Below are 22,559 nucleotides of genomic sequence, written 5' to 3'. Positions count from 1 at the left end.
CGGTAAAACCATCGCATGTCCGCTTGTTTATTTTCCACATAAACCTTTCACAATAAAGCTCAAGATCCTGTTGAAACTTTTCAAAATAAACTGAATCACGTGAAAGAGTATGCAGAGTGTTTACGGATGAGAAGCAAAAAAGAGCCGCCAGGTGCTAAAAAATAAACCTCAGAACATTAGAACAGGCTTTTCCCTGCAGCACTCTGTGTAATAAATACTCACAAAGAAAACGGCGGCCGTTACAACGCATGTCTAAAAATGTATCGTTTCATTCATCGGTTAAAACACTCGACTCCAGGTACACGACGCCCAGCTGGAAACACTTCACGCAAGTCGAGTTGCCCAAGATTCACAAAATTTACAGAACATGTTAAATTTTTGTGATTTATATTGTTATCGGGACGATAGATGTCTTATATCGGGATATGAGATTTTGGTCATATCACACAGCCCTAGTTGACAGAAAATATTGAAACCCTTGCTCACCCTCCCATCACAAAACAGGACAGTTAAGTAATGTCAAGCCCTTATTCCAGGGACTAGAAATTATTGCTCCCACAGTATCATGTGGGTAAGAACATCTACTAAAGAAAGAACTAACAAGACTCAAAAATACAAACGATTGTATATAATCTAAGTAGCAAAGTCCACCTTACACAGACTTTCTCTAAAAATATCAATAATATAGTCATAGATAAAATTAATTTGCATTTGTTAGATCCACTGATGAAACTGATTTATGAGAAGAAAACAAACATTTGCAATTATTTTTTGAAGCACATGTCTTGCTAAATGTTGTCATGGTATCCAGATTTTAGAGAGCTTTTGCAGTATCTTTTTTTTTCCCACTTTCTTTATTTGTTTGTTAAAAGGCAAACTGCATGATGATTATAGACAGTAGGTTACCCCACTGTGGGCATATTCTGTACCAGCTGTCCTTTGTTCAGTGGGATCACAGTGGCTTGAGACTGGTTTAGCAGTGTTTTAAATGACTTATGGTGCTCCAGCTGCAGCTGTAATCACACTGAAAGTCCTACAGCGTGTCCCTATCCTTGGCTGCCGTTGCAGAGGCTGCTCCTGGAAATGATTCTCCTTGTATTCATGGCAGATCCGTCCCAGTCACTGACCTGAGTAATGGCGATGCTCACTACTGTATTGTCCTCTGCCGTGTTGCCGTGGTGACAGAAGGAGAGGGTACCAGCATGCCAAAGAAAAGGTTCTGCAGAGAGTTGAAGAGTCACGGAATCTCTGACCTCTCTGTCTGTGTGGCTGACTGCAACACCATTTATAGACATGGAGACACGGGCACTCGGTCACAATGACAGGCTGGCAGTAATAGAGGCCATAGATTATCATGTTTTTGTTGAGTTGCTTTCTCTGAGTTGCCCCTTACCTGCTTTTCTCAGTCACCCTTAAAATTGTGCCTTTTTAAGTAAGTCTCATTCGCATCCAAACCTCTGCGGATCAAATTAAAATCCCTGGTTCTGACATTCAAGGCTTTTGTATTTGCACTGTGGACAAATATGCATCCCCATGTCTGCAGATGCTGGGCTAACTTTACACTTTCTTAACTTTACGTCCAGTGCTGTGACCTGCTATAACCTAGCTCTCCCCTGAATACTCAATGATGGAGTAACCTCTGTAGTCCCGAGCGGATTACTGTCATCCTGAGCATCTTCTGACCTGAACTCAATATTTGTACTTCTAGAAGCACTTCTTGTAGTGTGCTAGGCTGCCTTTACTTCTAACTTCTTTCTAATGTTGCTCAAACTTAAATACATGTCTGCAGTCTTGCTTCAGTAATTTTTTTTTTGTGGTAAAATAAGATCTGCTCCAGTCTGCATGCCAAATATCCTTGGAGAAAGTACTTAACCCCAAGTTGCGAATGTGTAAATGTTAGATAGGAGTACTTGCATAGAAAGACTATAGAAAAAAGTGCTTGTGTGAATGGATGAATGAGCCAAGTTGTGTAAAGTGCTTAGAGTAGAAAACCACTACATAAGAACTGGTCCATTTACCATAAAAATCTGAAAATCTCTTTTTACACTAGGGCGTCTCCTGTAATCTCACTGTAACATTCATCTCTACTCAACATTTAAATAAATATACTCGTATTATCAGGCTCTGTGTCAGCAGGTAAGAAAAGGCAAGAATTAAGCTTGGCAGAAGTGTGGGTTTAGGTATTTAAGCTCATTGTCAGCTTAGTGCTTTAAAGAGCCAGTTTTTTCTTTTTCTTAAATAGTTTTAATAGTTTTAGCTATTAGGCATAATCATTGTCTCTCTACAAGTTACACTGTACAGAACAGTCAAAGAATTATGCATTTTTCAAAAAATCTCTGTGTTAGCTCAAGCTGTTTAGAAGAGAAAATCAAAACTTGGCATGAATTTCTTGCATAGAGCTGACAATAAATGTCAGACTCAACTGTACGCACAGCTTGGCATTTTTCATTTATTTACTCTCAGATTTACCTCAGACTTCCTCTTACTGAAATAAGCAGTGACCTAAAAAATGAAACTAACATGGAAGTGCCAGAGACTGCAGTCCCTCGACTAGCTGAAAATGATTATTACAGTGGCCAAACTCGGCTAATTACCCCGTTCATTACAACTTTGCAGGGACTTGAAATTCTGCTTTTACTGACTACAGTCTACTCATCTATACTTTTGCTGTACTGTGGGCTTTAAAGCATAATAAATGCTATCTCCTACTAAAGCATGGTGTTAAAATCATGTGAAATATTTTTCTTCTTTTAGAATTTCTGAATTCTATTTTCATACATACATATTTTGACCTACAAAGGTTGACATTACTTTCCATGAGTGGCATTACAAAGTTAAAATTCCTAATGAAAAAGAATGCATCACGCTGCATTTCGGTGTTATTTGTTGTGGTGAGGAAACATAGAAAGTGTTGTTGTTAATAGCTTTCCTGTTGAATAAGAGTTAGAGAAAGGAATGTATTAATCACTGTAGACAATGACAACTTTATGCACTTGGTCAGCTAAGGAGTTTAAAAGTGGTACTGCTTTTAAATAACAAGTTAAAACCAATTACCATGCCATTTAAGAACCATGAAACATGGTAGCTATTAATGCTCTCCCATACTACTCTGATAGATACAGATTTGTAGGATGTAGCCGTACAGTGGCCAGCAGGTATGCGAGGCATGTCTGCATGTTAGCCTATTCTTCTTTGGAGAATCTCTCAAGCTTTTTAACATTAGATGGTCTTCTGGGATGGACCTTGATCTTCAGTTCGCCCCACAGATTTTCAGTAGAATTCACATCAGGGCTTTGTGCAGGCCATGTTCATAATGTTTCTTACAGAAACAGTTTATTTTTTGATTTTTTTGTTGTTCTAGAAGATAAAAACCATGACCCAGACCAAGTTTATCTTTCAAAATAATCGTATATCCTTCTTTCTTCATGATTCCATCGAATCATGAGATTCACAGTTCCAGATACACTGTGATCTTTGGGTTGTACACCTCTCCCTTCTTTCTCCAAAGAAGTCTACATAATCTTTCTCCTGGTTATCATTAGCGTGCTTTAGTCTGGCTTGAATGTGTCTCTTTTCTTGGTCTGCAACCTCATGGTCCATTCCTTGCAGGGTTCTAGTGATTATCTTCTTTGGGACTACATTTCCCAACAGGGCTAAGTTCACTTGTGTCTCTGCATTAGTTCTGGGGTCTTTGGAAACATCTCTCACTTGTTTTCTTTCCAGAGTCCTTGAAATGATTCCCTTCCTACCTCTGCCAGGCTTGTTCTGTGCTGCATGGCTCTCTTTGAGTTTATTGTTGATACTTCTCACTCCAGTTCTTGACACTTGGAAACACTTTAAAAATTTTGTATATCCATCTCCTGCTTTTTGAGCACCAACATATTTTTTAAAAGTCTAAACTGATTTCTTTTGTTTTTGTCAGAACGATGAAAAAATAAGAAACAGGTCCTTATAAAACCAGAATTAACATAATAAATAATTTTGCCTGTTCCTCCAGAACATCTGTAGACAAGTAGTATTCTTTTACAGTATCTCTTGAGGTTTGTCCTCAGCCCCATTATATCTGTCACTATCCTTTATGTACAATCTAATAACATAAAAACATCCTTCCACCCTCAAAAGCAAAATCTTCTCTGTGTCTTTGGCAGCCATTCTTTATCCTCCTAAACCCTGCGGGCTCTTGTGAGGAAAGCCCTCCTTCATTCTCTTCTCTCTGAAGTGTCTCCCAGAGAAAAATAGTCTTTTTTTTATTATTTATTTATTTTTTTTATTCCATCTTTCTGTCTCGACATCCCTGGGTTTAATGTGTAATCCCTGCCTCAGAGGCTGTGTGAGAGAGATGCCGGATGCACGGACTCTGCTGGGGCTGCGGCAGCTGCAACTTTCTGCACATTAGACTCACAAATCGACCGTCGCGCTGTCTCAGAGGGCTCCTGTGAGAGGCAGACAATAAAGAAAACAGTCAAATGTAGAGCAGTCCACACTTAAGTACAAGCACTGCACAATACACCTGGACCAGTTACTGAGGAAACAGGGTAGATTTCAGTGCAGCCACTGCTGCAGGGCGACTTATTATAGAAAAGCTTTTTTTTTTTTCTTTCTTTCCACAGGAAACATCCTATAATTTGACTTTTTGTTGAAAAGCGATGTACAGACTGAAGAATGTCTAGACTAGAGTGAAAGGCTATTTAATAACAAAAGCCTTTTAATGCATAGTTCCCTTTAGCTTAGTCCTTTTAATATACAGAGAATAGCTTTCACTCTTCCTCATGAAGTTACAGCATCGCTGTACTCTGCTTCTTTCTAATTATTCAGCATTTTAAGTGCAGGAAGGCGTCATTGCCAGAAATTTCTAACTGAACTGCAGACTTGCCCCAGGGCCCTTGATGGTCAGTTTCTCAAATCAGCTTGCATGCATAATTCAAAGTATATTTGTATTCAGTCAGTTTTCAAATCAGCACAAAGTAAAGCTGAAGTGAGGTGGTGTTTAAGGACCAGAGCACTGGTTAGTTTTTGGTTGCTTTGACAAAAACCCATCTCATAAATTTCTGTTTTTCTGTGAATATCTTTGCGTTTTTGTGGCCGTTTTATTGAACAAATGAATTACTGAACCTACATTACTCTAATTAAACTTGTTAGAAAAATTCCTAAACCTGAAGTGTACCTTGTTTTTCTTCCCTCTTTCACCTCCTGTTCAGTGCCGGAGGACCAATTCTGTCAATTTCTGGCTCCAAGGATGTTCTGTTTAACCGCAAAAGTCAGAAGGCCCACGCCTGTGCTGTCAAGCCAACTAATCCTCTGATTTTTCTTTATCTATTGCAGAGTACGCCGAGAGCATCGGAGATGGAAAGAGCGATGAATTCAAAGAGGCCGAGCGGAAGAGGATCATGGACCTTGCAGACAACTTCTAAGCTCACTTCTTCTCTTGCAGACGCTCACGCTTTCCCACCCTCAAACACGAAGAACCTCGGTGATCATCAAGCCCAGAAAATTAATGATTAAATGAACAGAAACAGCTAAAAGCATTCGGGGGGGGGTCATGTGAGAAAGAATTTAAAATTAGAGCCCTAAGTTAGTAATATCCTTTTTGTCTAATTGTCTAAGTCTTGTGTCAGAGAATTGGTTCAGTTCCAATGAAGAGGTTTACTGCAGACACAGTGGGAGTTGAGTTTGGAGGGCAGAAAATTGTATCTTGACTGAAACACCCAGCCAGCAAGACTACTCTCAGCAACAGTGCTGTTTATTTTCTGTACTCTGGTGTTGGACGCTGCAGGATAATCATGGACACAGATTTTAAACTCGGAAATTCCCCCCTCAAAGCTTTTTACCTGGCGAGTTTTTGTTTGGTCTGTTTTGTTTCTGTTTTTGTTTTTTATGGATTTAGGTGTAAAATATTTTCTAATAAAAAACATTTGGTAATGGAACTCTGATGGCCTGTTTGATTTTGATTTTGATTAAATGTCATGTTTTACAGCGTGGGATTGGCACAGCAAGCTGATAACAGTGTGTGCACATGAATCTCATTATGCCCCCACTTGGTTACTGTTGCACGGACGCGCAGATGGAGACAGCAAGCCTATATCTGCAGCCTCGTTCGCAATATTAGAATCCTTGCGGAAAGCAGACCTGCTTCTTCTTTACTTGTCTAAACCCACCCACGGATGGATCGCAGCAGCCTCCCGGAGCTCTCAGCCCACTGCTGTTTTTCTTTGACGCTGATGCTGTTCACGCACATCAGTGAGGAGGTGGATTACAGTACAGCTGTGTACACAAACGGACCTACTGCATTATTGTCTCTGTCTTGTCCGCCAGGCTGCATCTTTGTTTGGGAGGGGAAAAAAACATTATGAATTACATGTTAACTGAGAGAGAATATCAGCCTCAGCCTAGTATCATTATCTGATAAGAGTAATTTCTATATAAAGACTGAATTTACGCTTTTGGCGACAGTGGGAAGGAAAAACTCAATTTTAACAGAGCCAGGCTCCGGGATAGGCATCCATCAGCCTGCCACTGGTTGTGGATGAGGGGAAGGAGGCAAGACAAAAAACACACTGTGGAATATAGTCAGAGATTAATAATAATTAATGAATTAATGCAGAGTGGTGTATAAACACATGGGAATCCCCCAGCAACCTAGGCCTATTGCAGCACCACTAAAGGAGGATACAGGGTCACCCTAATTATTAAGTTTCATCAAAAAGGAAAGTTTTAAGCCTAATCTTAAAAGCAGAAAGGGTGTCTGTCTCCTGAATCCAAACTGGGAGCTGGTTTCACAGAAGAGCGGCCTGAAAGAGTTTCCTCTTTCTTCTTTCGAATACGTTAGGAACCACAAGTAAGGCAGGAGTCTGAGAGTGAAGTGCTCATTGGGGTGATATGTGATTAAAAATAAAATTAAATAAAATAATTTTGTGTTATTGAAAAATTGACTGCAAATACTGGACAGTTTTTTTTTTCTTCATAGGTGCAGAGGCAGAAGTTTAAGTGATGAACTGTGGAAGACTTGTGCAGGACACTTAGATTTCAGCGGATTCTTAAATCTAAAATTCCACCTTCATACTAGCTTTATACTTGATAGATGTTGAGAAGCAGATGTTGCGTCTAGTTATATCTTGTTGAATTAAGTTGGTTAAATCTACAAAGAGCAGTAAATCTCAGAGCCAAATTTATTTAGAACAATAATACTGTTCCATATGGTTGTGCCCAAGTCCATCTGAGCCTATTAAGAGATTTCTATGATGCAGTTATGTCAGGTTTCTGTCAAAACACTCACACAGGGCTCAAAGATCAGACCCTGTGCTTATCACAGGTAAAGATTTCTGTGCATCTGAACCATAGATGATGACGATTAAATATTAAGATTATTTGCAGATCCTGAATTTAAATTATTTGACTGTGGAGCACGGAAAGTGCTTTTCCACTTTTAAAGATTCAGCCTGGGTTAGATTTTTTTTTAATTAATGGCTTTTGGTTTTTATTACACTATATCCCAACTTTTGTTAGAAACAGGCTTACATTATCAATCACCCATTTAAGTACACCATGTCCTCTCCAGATCCTTGACCATGACTGCTGACAGGAGGCAGCAGTGGTGGGAGGGACTGGGTGGGATACTCACTGACAGCTGCCACATCTGCTGCATTTCCTAAGTGCCTTTACAAAGTCTAATATCACTCAGTAACAAGATGGGTAGAACGGCGGGGCGTCGTTTGCATACCCTATTGGCAGAGGAGGCCCAGCCCCATGCATCTCCTATCAGTGATTATGACTGCAGCGTGTTTAACAGCGGTTGTACAGCAATTTCACAGCCGAGGGGAGGGAGAATAATTGTATTTTCCGAATGACTGAGTGCAAACACTGTGCACCACTGTGGTTTTGGGCTTTTCTCTTTTTAGTAGGGAGGAAGAAGGTATTCTGTTATTGAGAGTGAGCAGAGGGATTGGTAAAGTTTGCAAAACAGCCACCTTAATGCTTTGATATATATAGAGAGAGATAGAGAAATAGATCTATATATGTATATATATATATATATATATATATATATATATGTATATACACACACACCAGATAAAATCTGTAAAGCTAACATGTAATGCTAAATATAGCTCTGTAGCTATAGTCAAAAATCGAAAGTCTTATTTGTATTAGCAATAAATAATATTTAGGTTTGAAATGTTGGCATAATAAAAGCTGTGTATTTTGACCCTCAGTAAACTTGACGAGAAATAACAAAAGCAGGCTGAAAGCAGTGTGTTAAGGAGGGAAGGATGGCAACAATCTGTGTCCACTACCAGGCAAAATCACTGTATGTGACTTTTGCTAAACACATCTAGCAGGCCGGGAGTTGACATATTTAGTCATGAGCTCGCCCATGTAGACAGCAGACACTGAGTAAGCATACCGGTGGTGACAAGGAAAGAGGCAGGCTGGCTGTTTAACACCCTCTACCTATATCAATGGCTGTCTAAGGTAAAGGAAGAGACAGCAGAAAACCTGAAGCAGACAGGTGAGATTTGGTCTAATGACAACCGTCTCTTATTGGTTTTGAATTCAGTCTGCCAGTACAGTGCCTTAACTGCCCCAACTGGTCGATCGATATTGGTGGGGTAGATGTGGCTGTGAGTTCACACAACTGAAACTGATTTTTTCTGAAGTTCTCAGCATCATCAACTTTGCCTTACATCCTCATTAGCAGTCTGGTTCGCATACATAAAGCTACCAGCACTAAAACTCGCAGGCTTGAAAAAAGTTAATTGCTCCTGTAGTCCAACTGCTGCTCTGCACAAGAACTCAGCATAGGGGCTGAGCTCATTGCTGCATAAGATGTTTCCACCAGAGTATCCACTCTCACTCCCTACTGTGAAAATAGTGTTTCAGTGAGACCTGGCAAAATATTACTAACACACATACAACTGTAAGTGTGCCCTAATGGCAACCCTGTAAAGTGACCATCAGGTATTTCAACCAGAATGACAAGCAAAACATCAACAAAAGTGTCCTCCTTTTCCATTCTAAACTCTTTACACCATTTCCCTAAAAATCAGCTCTTTTTTCATGTTTTATCTGAAGCAGTGCTTTAGGCTGGACCTATGAATGAAGCTCTTTCTTTTTGGAAAAGGATCTTCAGCAGGTCACTGCAAAGACCTCTAGAAGAATTTTATGGGTCTGTGGAAGAGTTATACACTTGCTCATGTTCTGTTCAACATCCTACAAGCACCTATGATTGAGGGGAAAACAGTAAAAACTGAAAGAATGATGGTAATGGACAGGAAGAAAAAAAATACTATGAAAAATTGTTTCCTGCCTCAAAAACAAAGAACACATAGCTTTCACAAGGTTATTGGAACAAAACACTGGACAAATTATGTTGAACGGGCAATATTTGATAGAGAGTGCAATGCTACTGCATACTGACCTAAGACTGGAGGGGCAGCTGCCCCTGTGGCGACTTGATTCAATATTTCAGCTCTGCCTTGTGTGAAACAGACCCATCACTGGAAAATAACACAAATACATATCTTAAGCTGAGTAATTCAAAGTTATGAACTAGACAGAAACATTAAACAAAATATAATAAAACATATTATAAGTTACATATGTGTCTTAAGTTTTAATTTCCTTTTTGTATAATTTTGACGCATTTAAGGCAAAAATCCAGTTAGCAGAACTGATAAAAAAACAAAAAACAAAAAAACACCCAGTTTTATGTTATTTTGGTTAACAAGGTGGACAAAACTGATGCTCTTAGCTGGGCTGCTCTGTATTGAGAAAGGTCCTTAGGCCCAGTAAGGATTACAAATCACTTGCATACATTTGTCACTAGAAATCTGATCTCTATACTGCTCATGCGGACAGCAGTGAGGCTACATTTCAGCACCACGGACAGCTACACAGCACACAGGCAGCGTGCCCCTGACATCAGTCTCTCAGGCAAACAAACCGCACTCCAGCGCCAAATCAGCGATGAAGCTCATTACTGTGGCTCTGCTAGTCTAAACAATGCAATGAATCAGTGAGCAGACTGTAAGCTACATCAAAAGAAACATTTATTTCACACCACTCAGACGTCGAGCAGGAGTAATGCTGCTGTAGTTCACATTGGACGCAAGAGGTGAGCTATGAGACCCCCAAACAGCGCCACTGGATTTGGGTGCACAGGAAACATTGACGAGGACAGAAAAAAAGCAGTTAGCCATACGTGGTTGTGATGCCCACTGTGGGCTCAGTTGTTTCAGAGTTTAACAGTGTGTGTGTACAGTGATGAAACAAGCCACTGTCTCTCACTACATTTAAATATTAAATGTAGTGAAAGTAACACTTTATTTGCCCAATGCTAATTTTTGATACCTCCCTTGCACGCTTGTCTGGTGAAAAAAACACCTCCGTGACGACATTAACTCATATTATGAAAACATTATAATACTAAAATACTAATTAGTTTGAATACTAGCTTAATAAGGGTTTTCAGCTTTTAGTGGCCTCGCGCCGCTTCATAAAAGTGGATTTCGTTAATAACAAATTCAGCGTCATTAAGTTTGCTGAATGCTTGTAATATCACTCCTCTCATAATTGATATTCCCCACTGCAAGCCGCGGCACTTTCTAATGGGGGAAAAGTCTCCCTCCGCCGCATGTAGGACCGAGTGAGCGGAAGCAGAGCCACATTCACTCAGTCAGTCAGTCAGCTGGCACAGGAGGAGGCTGCGGCGACTTCCTCGTTATTTCTCGCAGGTATCACACTCCCTTCGTCGCCAGAACAATCCTTCCGGATTAAACAACAACAAAAGAAAGAAAAAAAGAGAAAAAAAAATTGTTTTCGACGTGCACTCCACTCGATGTGAAAAGAGCGCGAGACAAAACAAGCGAAATGGGAGCGTTCAGGGTGCTGTTGGGGAGTTTACATTACATGGGACTCTACATGCAACTTAGTGTCTCCACGAGGCAAGCTGGACACGGCGAGATAGAGAATCACATCTCTGGGAACGGTAGGTGTAAGCTCCGCTTCGGACTGTGGAGAGGGTGGCACAGGTGATGCCATCTGCTCATATGCAGAGGTGGAATTAAACAAAAGAGCAGTGCACGGGCTTGAGGCTGGTGCCGATGATGATGCCAACTAATGCAAATGTGTTTTCTTTGTGTGTGTTTAGGTTACTAAAAGTGCTTCTGTTTGTTGTTGTTGTTTTTTGCGTTCATGCATAAAATTGGAAATACAAAATGTGTTCATCAACCAGTCAGACAGCAAGCTTTATCATTTAAATTTAGACCATTTCCAGTGAAATCTGATTCATGTGATCACCATTTTTAATGAGTTGTGATCTTGTGATGCATGGCGAGCCAGCCAGCCCTCATGACTGGCATGATTTTGTTTTCTCTGAGTGCTGTGGCTTTCCACCAGTTCTGCTCATCCTCCTGCCTCCTGATCGGTGCGTGATTCATCCCGCCAGAGGAGAGGTGATGCCATCTGACAGGTGGATGTTAATATTCTCTTGTCATATCTGAGTAAAATCTTTACTGAGGAACCATTGATCTGGTTCGGATCAGCCCCCCTTCTCTCTCAGCAGGAGCTTTCCTAAATGGCCTCCAGGGTTTACGCTCGGTTACGTCATAAAGTCAAACACACAGTGAATGCCACAGCTCCCCAGTTTATCCTGGCAACTTTGGCTGAGCCTGCCAATCTCCACAGGTGTCATGCTGCCAGCTTGGCAGATGTGCTTGGCAGGCTTGTGTTTGTCTGGGTCGAAAAAAGAAGAAGTGCACTTTACTTTCGGTGGTAAATGTGCACTCAGACTCTAAGGCACGCCGTTCGTACTGTAAAAATGCACCTTAAAACATGACTGCATCAAAAATGAGATGCAAGGTCTCTTAAACGAAGGCATAAATATAAAATAATGCAGAAGTGGCTGAAACCAGAGCTGTGAAAATGTTGATATTTTTGACAAAAAAAACCCAAAAACAGGAAATAATCCTAAATATCTATAATACTCCTACAAATTTCACATTTGAAAGGTGTAATATGTAAGATTATTAGATTAAAATGTTAAAAATGAAGTGCCAGTTTCAACTAAATGTAAAAAAAATTAACAATCAAAGACGTCTAAAGACGTATTGTGAAAAGGATTTTATACTTCCCGTGTCCACAAGTCTGATAGGGTCCAATTGGGTCCCTGTGGCATAAATATGTAAGTAAGTGCGAGGAACTAGTCCGCAGAGAATTCACATTATAGTGCACCAAATACGCATGTGCTCAGGCAGTGGACTTCAAAGAAGTATAACAGGAATGACTATTCAGCCTTCAGATCTGTAGCTGTCCGTGCTCGCAACCGATCCAGACTTCAGTGTGTAAGCACGCTAACCCGCTAGTGTTGGTCCGAGGTATAATGCTGCTGTGAACCTAGCATAATCTAATTCTTCTGTCCAAGATAAGAAGAAATAAGCAGCAGAGATCACATTCTTTTCTCAATAATTCTGGCTACTTGTCAATCATATTGAAGGGCAGATCAATGATGAATAAAGTAGAAAAGCAGCAGATGCTGTATCTTCTGGTGAGGAGCCACTGGAGAGATTTTTTTAACCTAGCACTAATGGCTGGAGGTATGTCTCCTTACACTCTGCTTACAACACTTGCCGCCCCTCACTGACACCCCGGCCATCAGCATCAGTCCGTGCAGAAGTCTGGAGGCTTACTTCCAGTAGCAAAAAAGATTGTGTAGCTCCACCAGCAGATCACAATGCAGGTTTACTGTTGGGTGATTTGTTGCTAGACATGAACATTGGTTGCAGATGTCCACGTCCAGTAGAGATGAAACTAAGTTGGGCTAAGACATAAAAGTTGCACTTCTTAGGGTCTGGAACAGCCACTGCATGCTTTTTCTTTTAGAAGCAACAGCACCCCCTTCTAGATTAACGTGTTCAACATACTGCACCTTTAAAAGTCAGCATATTCAAATTTTTTTTAATTAAATTTGATGAACGTGGTTGTGTAACAAGCTGAGCTGAACACCTCCTTAATGTGGTTTTATATATACCGTAGTCACATCTTAACAGGTGCTCATTTATGGAGGAAAAACCTTTGACCCCTCAACAGTCAACCATGTCACATGTTTTTGTTTAACGTTTACAGATGGATGAGGCTGTCCATATCCACATATTTTTAAGATATTTGTCTGGGATCATCACAACCTCACTATATATAAGGTTGTACCTGCAGGGATCCAAATATATTGGATGCTTTGTGGTCACCACAGGGACTCCCTCTGGCAACATGATTTAGCAGCATCCAACCTGGAGTAAAGTCTGAGCTGGATTCTCATTATATACACCATTCATTAGATCCCTCACCCCCTTTGTAGTCACATCCTAGCGAAACACTTTCTCTGTATTTCAGCTTAAAATATTTATCATTTTGTTCCATATGGACCAACATGAAAAATACTTCATGACAGGTCGCGGTGCATCTGTAAAATAAGGACTCTGACTCCTTTCTTCAAGCTGAATAACGTGCCTGTGGGAAGACATATTTTAGGACAGTGTGTGTGCAGGATTTTTATGGAAATGAGTGTGTGCAGATACACTTGTTTTTGTTTTGTCCTGGGGGTAAAAATGAGAGAAAAGAGGAGGGCAACAAGAGATTTAAAACTCCTGCAGAAGCAAGTGCATTACCAGATTCATGTAGTCTAGTTCCTAATTGAAATACTAAATGGCCTTGCAATGTAATAATTAGTAAAGCACTGTGCATAATACTGTGGTATGGAGTTAAGTCTAATAGGATTTTCAAATGGATTGTTTTTTTATAATGAGTGAGGAGGGTAGGAGCGATGAAGGTTCAGTGATTTTGATGGGGATAAACCCACCTGTACTCAGTTAACACCTTTGTATTTGCAGAAGACAATTTTGCCATGACATCCATAGTTATGAGGTGAGTTCACAGCATGAGCTGCACCACCGTGAGTCATATCCAACAAATGGCACGACAGGGTCAGATGAGGGAAATCGAGAGACCTTCATTTTCTTTCCCATTTGGCTCGTATTTGTGGTTTCTGAGCCTCTGGGGGTCATAATTCATCCTCGCTTTTCCTTTCCTGCATGAGCTGTATACAAAAGAGTGGGAACGAAGAGAAGCAAAGAAAAGTGTCGAAAGAAAAACAGCTTGGAACTTTATGAAAATCGAGCAAGGATTTCCTGTCTGCATCTGCCCAGACGCTGTTTTAGTCTTTGATACTTTTCAATTAACTCCTAATTAGGAGGATGTGAAGCCATTATTCCAACCAATCAATTGGTTTCCAATCAGTGAGGGTAAATGAGCCATTGGGGCAAAATAACAATGTAAAACTAAAAAAAGAAAGAAAGTAAGAAATAAGAAAACAGCACTCAAGTTTGAATAACATTACCAGAGCTGTCTGTGTATCATCTTTAACCCCTTTTATTCAGCACAAAACCATTTTCCGAGGTAAAACAGGTCATGTTAAAGAATAGATGTTTGTGAGCCTTCACTTAACACCATTCATTTATCTTCACAAAAGTTGACCTTTGCCACCAGAGAAACCAGCACCACTTTCCCATTATTAGATTGGATTAACCATTTTTCTCTGTTCAACAAGTGAATTACGCTCCATTCAATGAAGGAAGAATGTTTTATGGCTGCTGCACTGTCTTAAAAGGCTTCAGGCATGGCTGCCCCTCCACAAAGTGACAGTTATTTGAGAAGAAGATAGTAAATGGGCGCACGAGCATACACACCCCCCCCCCCCCCGAACAATCTGGCACACATGCAGCCGCAGACTGTGATGGTTACACCCCATTGCAACTGTTCTTACCAACAGAAACGCCCTTTTTGAGGATTTGTAGAATTATAAATATAGGAGGTGCAGGTGGGACTTCCACTGAAGGCAAACTGGAGCACCAATTAATGACATCACATACTGTTAGACTATTAAAAATTTAACAGCAGCCAACACAGTATCACTGGCAAACACTGCGCAGCAGCTTGCAGGGTTTACTCCTGTCTTCTATGGAATCGCACACCAAATGTCGATGTCTGCTCATCGCCGCACTCGCGGTTCACGCGTGATGGCGGTGCATCAGTACATGATACTGAGGCTCCATACATCATCACTGCAGTGACTACAAAGAAGAATGGCTGTCGTAAAAAAAAAAAAAAAAAAGCCAGTCAGGTGCACTGATTTACTGTTACTAATATAGAAGACTGAACTGGGTCAGCTAATATGGGCAGTTATCCAAGTAGCACTGAGTAAACAATGCGTCGTATTTGCTTTTTCGGGAATATTTACCAAAACAGCTGCTTCATCTCAGAGAGATTTTGTAACAATATTCAGTTAAATAAAAGGTAATGAAGAAAATGAGAGCAGTGTTTCAGTTTTCACATCTGCCGTCTGATAGTGAGTCATACTTCATCTTTGGCCTCGTGACCGTGGGCCATGCATTTACTAGCCTTTCCAAGAGAACACAGAATAAATTCTTTAGAAGCAAAATAAATGCGCTGCACATGCTACTGTTTGGTGCTAAATTTACGGCTTATAAGCCAGCCCTATGATTATAACAACGTAGTTTAATGGGGAAACATTGATAAAGCATTTGGAAACTTAATGTGATTCTCGACATCATCCCCTGAATTACTAGCCATATCCTTCCTTTGAGTGGGTGGAGAATAGATCAGTAGCTGAGCACATTGATTCCTGTTTCCAGTCAATCAACCAGAGCTTTGTAGCTGGGATTAGGAACATCAGTAAGATGTAGCCACCATAACTAGCTGCCGTGAGGAAATGGCAACTTTGTGGATGAGTTGTACACAGCTGCAACTCATACAGAAATAACCACTCTTAACAGAGCTAAGCAACAAACTTGAGCTGATTGCAACAATGTTTTTTTATGTCTCAGGCTGCTTTGCTAACACCAGGGAAAAGATGGTTTTCTGGGTTTAATACATAGAAGGTGAATATTGGATTCAAGAGCAAGGCATATCTTAAGTTTTACAATATTCAACAAAAACTGTGATCTACAGTTTAAAGATCTGTTAAAGTTTTGTTTAACAAGTTAAAGATGATAATAAATAGGATTCAGGACAGAGGGTATAGTGCGCTGTACCCCCAACCCAACACTGATTGATTTGGCAACTAACAGATGAATTGAGTGCAGGTTTGATAAACATTTATTTGAATTATTTATTTAAAAATGCTAAGCATCTGATGTTGCTGGCTTTTCTCTTTGGTGCCATCATAAATAGGATATGTTTTTTTTGTTAGTGTTGATGGGGGAAAAAAACAATAGCTTTTGAAAAACTGTGGAAATTTGTGTTTTCTCACAGACACTTAACAATTAATCACTAAAAATCTAATTATTTGGAAATGAAACTATCAGCATTCCTTTGATGCACCACCATATACAAGCCTCTGTTTATTCTGCCTCTCAAATGTTTAGACTGTGTAAATAAGGTGGCTAATTTGACAATATGTGTTGGGTTGTTGTTTTTGTTCCTGATAGGTTTTGTAGCCTGAATTTCCTTCAGGCGTATAGTCTTTCTGTCTCTCTGCTACTGTCAGTGAATGTGCTGCACAGAAAGTGATTCAAAAATAGAAAAAGAAGGCCTGTGTCAGAACAAACAGGAAGGACGGGTGAGGGAGAGGGACAGGCTGACAGTTTTAAAGCTTGTTGGTGCTCAGCAGTAGGTAGAGCCAATGCATTTAGGTCCTGACCTCAGTATATACTCCTCACTGAGGAGACAAGTGCTGGAGGGCAGCCTAGGATAAACTACACAAAGGAGAGAAATTACCACTGTAGCTGCACCTTCCCTCCGCAAAATACACAGCTTAGTTTTCTCAGGAGTTAAAAATCAATCTTTTTCATGTCTTCCCGACTTTGCCTGCACATCTTTTCGTGAGCAAAGTGTACTCAGAATGGTAATCCGTGATATTTTCACATTAAGAGGCGCTGGTTCTTCCTGCTCTTCGCCATTCGCTGATAGCTACATCTTAATGATAGCTGTTTAATTTTAAGCACTGCCACATTGTAGTGGAAACTCTAGATTATTATTTTTTATTTTGAAGTAATAAAATAAAATGTGAAATCTCTTAGTCATAGTCATAGATGTAATCAGTTTGATGGGTCATGCTTCTTCCTAGGGGTGGCATAATTAACCCAAAAGCTCCTTCAGTTACCAAAAGCAAATAAACACCTAGGCACTGCTGAGAGTGAAAATATTTGGCATTTCTGAAAACAAACTCTCAAAACCTTGAGTGCTGCTTTAATTAACACAATTAAAGACTAGCTGAAAGTGGTGTTTCGGAGGGTCAGGTTGGTAATGATCAGCAACTTGGTGGGTAGCTACTTTGGTATTGTTAGTCTCAGCACAGCACGACTGCTCAAGTTTTTGATTTGTTTCACGGTCAGATTGAAATTGCTTTCCTTAAAGTATCCTGAGCTTAAACCAAGCCAGCAAAGAGTCTTAGATGGGACCGTCCATAATAACGTTACTTCAATATAGTTTTGGACACTAATGCGATTTTTGTTACTTTAGCTGTTTATCTAAGCATAGTCAAGTTATAGCTACATGATGACTGTGCGGTGATTTAGATTTTATTTATGCTCACTTCAGTTTAGAACTGAAGAAGCTTCTCGGATGAGAGGTGAAACGTCTTCAAGAAACCTAAAGATGTCCAGACGCTTTTCTTTCCAAGCTCCTTAGAAATACGATGACCTGGATGACTGAGAACCTTCACAGACAACAGAATAAATCCATAAGCTTCGGCCTCTCAGATGTCTGCAGCTGGTAAAGGTAGTCCCTGTTCTCTGTAGCCTTGGTGTGCATAGTGACACATGAACCAGTTCTCCACCTGCTACAGGTTGCTCGCTAAGAGAAACAGAGACAAACAAAAGCTACAGCCACCAGCGGCAGTGCAAGACAATAGGGTAAAGACTGCTTTTATGCTCGCTGCTTACCCCCTGTCACACAGTGGCATGCGCCAAAAATGATGTCACATCTGTTGGCGTTCACTGTCGTTTCACAGCGATGCTTTGGCCGGTCGTGTACCTTTCGATTTTTCTAACCTGGCGCATTAAGACACAAGTCTATGATGGTGTCGGTTTTTACTTCCATTCTAATGATATTTCAGTCCTGAAGCTCAGATACTCACAGCTATACAGAGGGGGATGTTGCAGCAGTCTGAAAACATGAACCTCTTTGGAAAAAACACAGCAATGTCTTTGCTTCCAGTTTTGACCCTTCCTTTATCAGAGCTGATGTGGGTGTATTGTCTTAGTGGTGATGCCTGTTCTTCAGGAGAATACTGCAGTAGCCTTAACAGCAAGCATAAATAGAAATGAGTGTGTGAGGATATTGCGGTGGCGTGTGAAGCGACCAGGATGAATGGCCAGAGCACACTCTTAACCTGAGTAGCCAGCCACAATTTCTCTGGGTAGCCTTTTGAAATAAAGCCAGTGTATGGCAAACAGAGGTGGGCTGTGATAGTATTGTAATTATTTAACAGTGTCTTAGAAACTCATATGATTAGTCACAGACATTGTCACTTATTTCCTGACAGTAACAGCTGCATGAGCACCCCAGGCGGTCTTTATGTGGTGAAAATTAAATGCTCATAGTGTTCTTGAATACATTTTTTGGTGAGTTGCTCTTTAAGGATTTTATCAGTTTAGTCGATTAACTCTAACAAAATTGCAGTTAATGAAATTATAACACAATGACTGACTTTAGGGAAAGTCTGGCTTATGCAGTCTTGCTGCTGTCATAGGCCATTACTGTACTTGGACTGATGTGAATAAACATAAGGTTAACCTTGCAGGTTTTGAAGTGAAACTGCTTTTCTGTGGCTCCACACAGTTTGTTTTATATTCATGTAGAAAGTGAATTAAATAAATAATGGATTTTAAGAGAAAATGACCAGTTAAAAAAAAAAAGAAAAAAAGAAAATGCCCAGAGCATTTAAATGTCACTCCTGTTATTTTATAGTTGTTTTGGGACCAGGAAAGATATTATGTGACAAAACAACACAGAGTCACTGAAGCCGATAAACGTGGCTAACCTGTATGGAAGCATGGCACCGGTTCAGGTGTTTTGCTCGTTGCTAGACAATGTGGTCTCAGACCTTCTGTGTCCTCCATCATTCTTACCTCTTCCTCCCTTTCCTCGGCTGTCACTGCTCGTCGTGTTGTGTGTACTACACTACGAGACCTCTCCTCTCCCTTGATCGGAACTCTCTTCAAAATCGGCACAAACAAGCTGCGGGGGTCACCCGGCAGTCAAGGACTCTCCCTCTGTCTTTCTGTGCAAGTACCTTCTGCCGTGTTCGTCCTTCGCTCTCTTGCAAAGACTTTATGGTTTTGTGTGTGCGTGGGTGGGGGTGGACACTTTGGGAGGGGAAATGATTGCAGACAGCTTCCAAAACTACACTTTCTCTGAGGTGTCCCTCTATGACAGAAACTCATCTCCGGGAACTCATCATTCGACCCGTGGATGTGTGCTGCTTGTGCACGTGTGCGAAGCCCTGTGGATGTTGTGTGAGAAATGATAAAGGCAGCTTTGACAGAGATGATCCAAACCCTCTGTGTTCTGTGTCTCAGTGTGTGCGCTTTGCATGGATGTACACTATTGAGTTGTGTGTGTGTGTGTGTGTATACGTGCCAAGTGATGGAGAGGGGGGATAGAGTATTCCCTCTCAGCATGATGATGTTGAGCGAAGTGCTAGGCTGTGAAGTCTTGTCTGAGAGAGTGTTGCTTATCTTCCATTAGACACATTACTGCCAACGTTGCCATCAAAGTAGAGACATACACACATACACAAAGACTCTCAGACTCAGAGAGAGTGACACACAAACACACACACACTTCTCCTGGGGAGGCACTTGGCAGGATTCATCTGTTGGCAGTCTCACTGAAGGAGGAAGAGGAGGAGGAGGAAGGAGGCAGGCGAAGAGGGGAACGTTATGTATCCATGGTCCAGGATCAGTCATTTTCAGCCTGAAAGAGCTCCTCAGCCTTCAGCGGGGTGCCACATAATTTAGTGAAGTACCATTGTTCTCTGAAGAGTCCCTCTGATTTCTGCTGCTTTTTTCCCAGAGTAGGCAGCTGTATTACAAGTTAGCTCAATGTTGATTCCTTATGACTCATTTCGGAAAACTGAACTGTTTTTAGTCTTTTAGGCCAAGCTGTACATCATGAACTGAAAAAGAAAGAATGAAATCCTGGTGCTGTATGGCACTGTGGCACCACACAAAGCTTTATTTGCAAAGAAGAAAAGAAAAGAATTGTGAAGGAATAAATAAAATGAAAAGCTGGGTTTTAATTTTTGTTGAGCTTTGAACGAATCAACCACACCGCCTTTGGGTGTGGTTGCAAGGCTGTCGCATCACTCATTTGCAGTGAACTCATCATCTAGCGCTACGGTTTAGACTTATGAAAACAATCATCCAAGTCCATTGAGCTACCGTGTAATATTCATTATATGAGCTGCTCTGCTGAAGGCCAGAAGGGGCTGCTCGTGATGTCCTCAGTTGCAGCAGGTATGTGCAGTAGATGCATATTCTAACTCTGTAGCTTTGGCTGCTACAACAAGAAGCACAATGTCAGTCACATTGACAACCTGTTTGACTTCTGCAATAACAAAATTACTTCATGTAAATAATTTTTTGATGAATAATTCAACTAAGATGCATCAATATGCTGTATCATGGGATTTATTATCCTACAGTCCTGAGGAGCTCACATAAAGGTCCAGTCTTTGTGAATTTTCCAGACCTTTCAGTCACATCCCACAGACTTTTGTAAGGGGATGGCTTTTTGGAGGAGTTTAGAAAACCAATCAGCTGGATATGTAAAACACCTGGTGTAGCTGATAAAATCTGTCAGCAGCAGTCAGCTTTGGTCTCCTTGCTTATGCAGGCTGCAGTTATCCTTCTGCATGTGAGCTTCATTAACTTCTACTTCTCAAATGCAAGTTGCTTTGATTGTTTCACACACCCATTCCTCACCATGGCAACTGCCTCTTAAGGACTTGAGGCTCTCAAGAAAGTACAGTGACTCCTGCTGTTCTATATGCTGTGATGTTATGGGGCCCCGTGTCAGTCCTTTGAAATCAACCCATCACATAATCAGCAGGCAGCTTCCCGTGACTTCAATCATATAGGGGGGGAGCTGACTTTGAAGATTGCTTTAATGTGTTTGCTTCTTTCATGTGGCTGATATCGAACCAAGCATTTACAGTACATTTTGAAACACTGTTTCAAGAGCAGCATGGAAAGGTTACATTATTCAGTCAGCATTGCCTTTAATATTAAACCCTTTCAGGCCCAACAATGAGCTTTGCCCTGCCCTGCTGAGGTGTCAGAGTTAATTTGGGAAATTGGGAAATTGGAAAATTGTACGATGAAGAAGTCACCAAATGCTTCTCCTTGATTTAAGCGTGCAGTCATTAAAAACTATGTTGCTCTTGATATAAGCGTCCTGTAGCTTCTGTGAAAGTAACTACTACCCAAAAGTCACTAGTGAAAGTTTGTCCATTGGCTAATAGTCAGAAATTAGTTGGTTTTCACAGGAATCTTTGCAGTTCTGCGGTTCCAAGTCTTGCTACTCAGCACCTTTCTAGTCATCTCAGACTCTACAGACCTCAGTTAGCAAGTTCGAGTTCAATTAAAGAACTGAACTAAAGACTGAAACAGTGTGGCTGGTTTGGAAGTGTTGCCAGGAGAAACCCTCTTCTCTGTGAAAAGAACATGAAAGCATAGATTAGGTTTGGACAGTTGCATCTGAACAAACCACAAGACTTCTGGAACAATGTCCCGACAGACGAGACCAAAGTGTAGATGTTTGGCTGTAATGCACAGAGCCACGTTTGGCAAAATCCAAAGTATTCTAGAATCAAATGCCAGACCATCTGTCCGACAGCTAAAGCTTGGCAAAAATTGGGTCATGCAACAGGACAAAAATCCCAATCACACTGGAAAATTTACAACAGAATGGCTGAAAAAAGAAGAAGAAGAAAGAATCAAGGTGCTGCAATGGCCCAATCAAAGTCCAGATCTCAACTTGAGTGAAATGTTGTAGCAGGAACTTCATAGAGCTGTGCACTAACGAATGCCCAAAAATAATGAACTGAAGCAGCACTGTAAATGAGAGTGTATCAAAATTCCTCAACAGTGATATAAGAAACTGATGAAGTCATAACTGTTACTGTTTCTTCTAGTTATTGCTGGTGAAGGTGGTTCTGGAAGCTACCAAATATGGGATGCAATTTTCATGGAGTCCCGTAAAAAACTTCCTGTAGCTGTGTAAACCAGACAGCTTAGTGACATCAACTAAAGTTCCTCAAGTCTTGCTACTCAGCGCACATCCTGGTTACACCTCTGAACAGGTTTTTAGGTAGCCACAAATAAACAAATGACAAGGAAGAGAGCATACCTTTAATTTCAGAGGTCAACTCCCACATGTCAAATCTAGTAACACTCGCCCCGACCCCCTACCCCGACTCAGCTGAGAGAAAAAACAATGAAAGCATCACTGGCTTCCCCCACTAGATCTCTTCTCAGATCCTTGAG

General features: G+C 40.8%; 2 protein-coding genes across 2 annotated transcripts in view; both read left to right on the top strand.

The window, feature by feature from the left end:
* ctnnbl1 (catenin, beta like 1) overlaps positions 1 to 5,925 on the top strand; it is a 61,512-nt gene extending 55,587 nt beyond the window's left edge. The window contains exon 16 of the mRNA XM_031728275.2: positions 5,323 to 5,925. Coding sequence (XP_031584135.1) covers positions 5,323 to 5,411 — 89 coding nt within the window. The 3' untranslated portion in view covers positions 5,412 to 5,925. The remainder of the gene's footprint in view (positions 1 to 5,322) is intronic.
* A 4,780-nt stretch (positions 5,926 to 10,705) lies between these two features.
* Positions 10,706 to 22,559, top strand: part of LOC116311201 (V-set and transmembrane domain-containing protein 2-like protein) — a 49,180-nt gene continuing 37,326 nt past the window's right edge. The window contains exon 1 of the mRNA XM_031728250.2: positions 10,706 to 10,984. Within this exon, the coding sequence (XP_031584110.1) occupies positions 10,867 to 10,984 (118 nt within the window). The 5' untranslated portion in view covers positions 10,706 to 10,866. The remainder of the gene's footprint in view (positions 10,985 to 22,559) is intronic.

Source organism: Oreochromis aureus, linkage group 20 (assembly GCF_013358895.1).
Source record: "Oreochromis aureus strain Israel breed Guangdong linkage group 20, ZZ_aureus, whole genome shotgun sequence".
Classification (NCBI taxonomy): domain Eukaryota; kingdom Metazoa; phylum Chordata; class Actinopteri; order Cichliformes; family Cichlidae; genus Oreochromis; species Oreochromis aureus.
The sequence above is the reverse complement of the archived record's forward strand: the minus strand, read 5'-3'. Positions and strand labels throughout refer to the sequence as shown.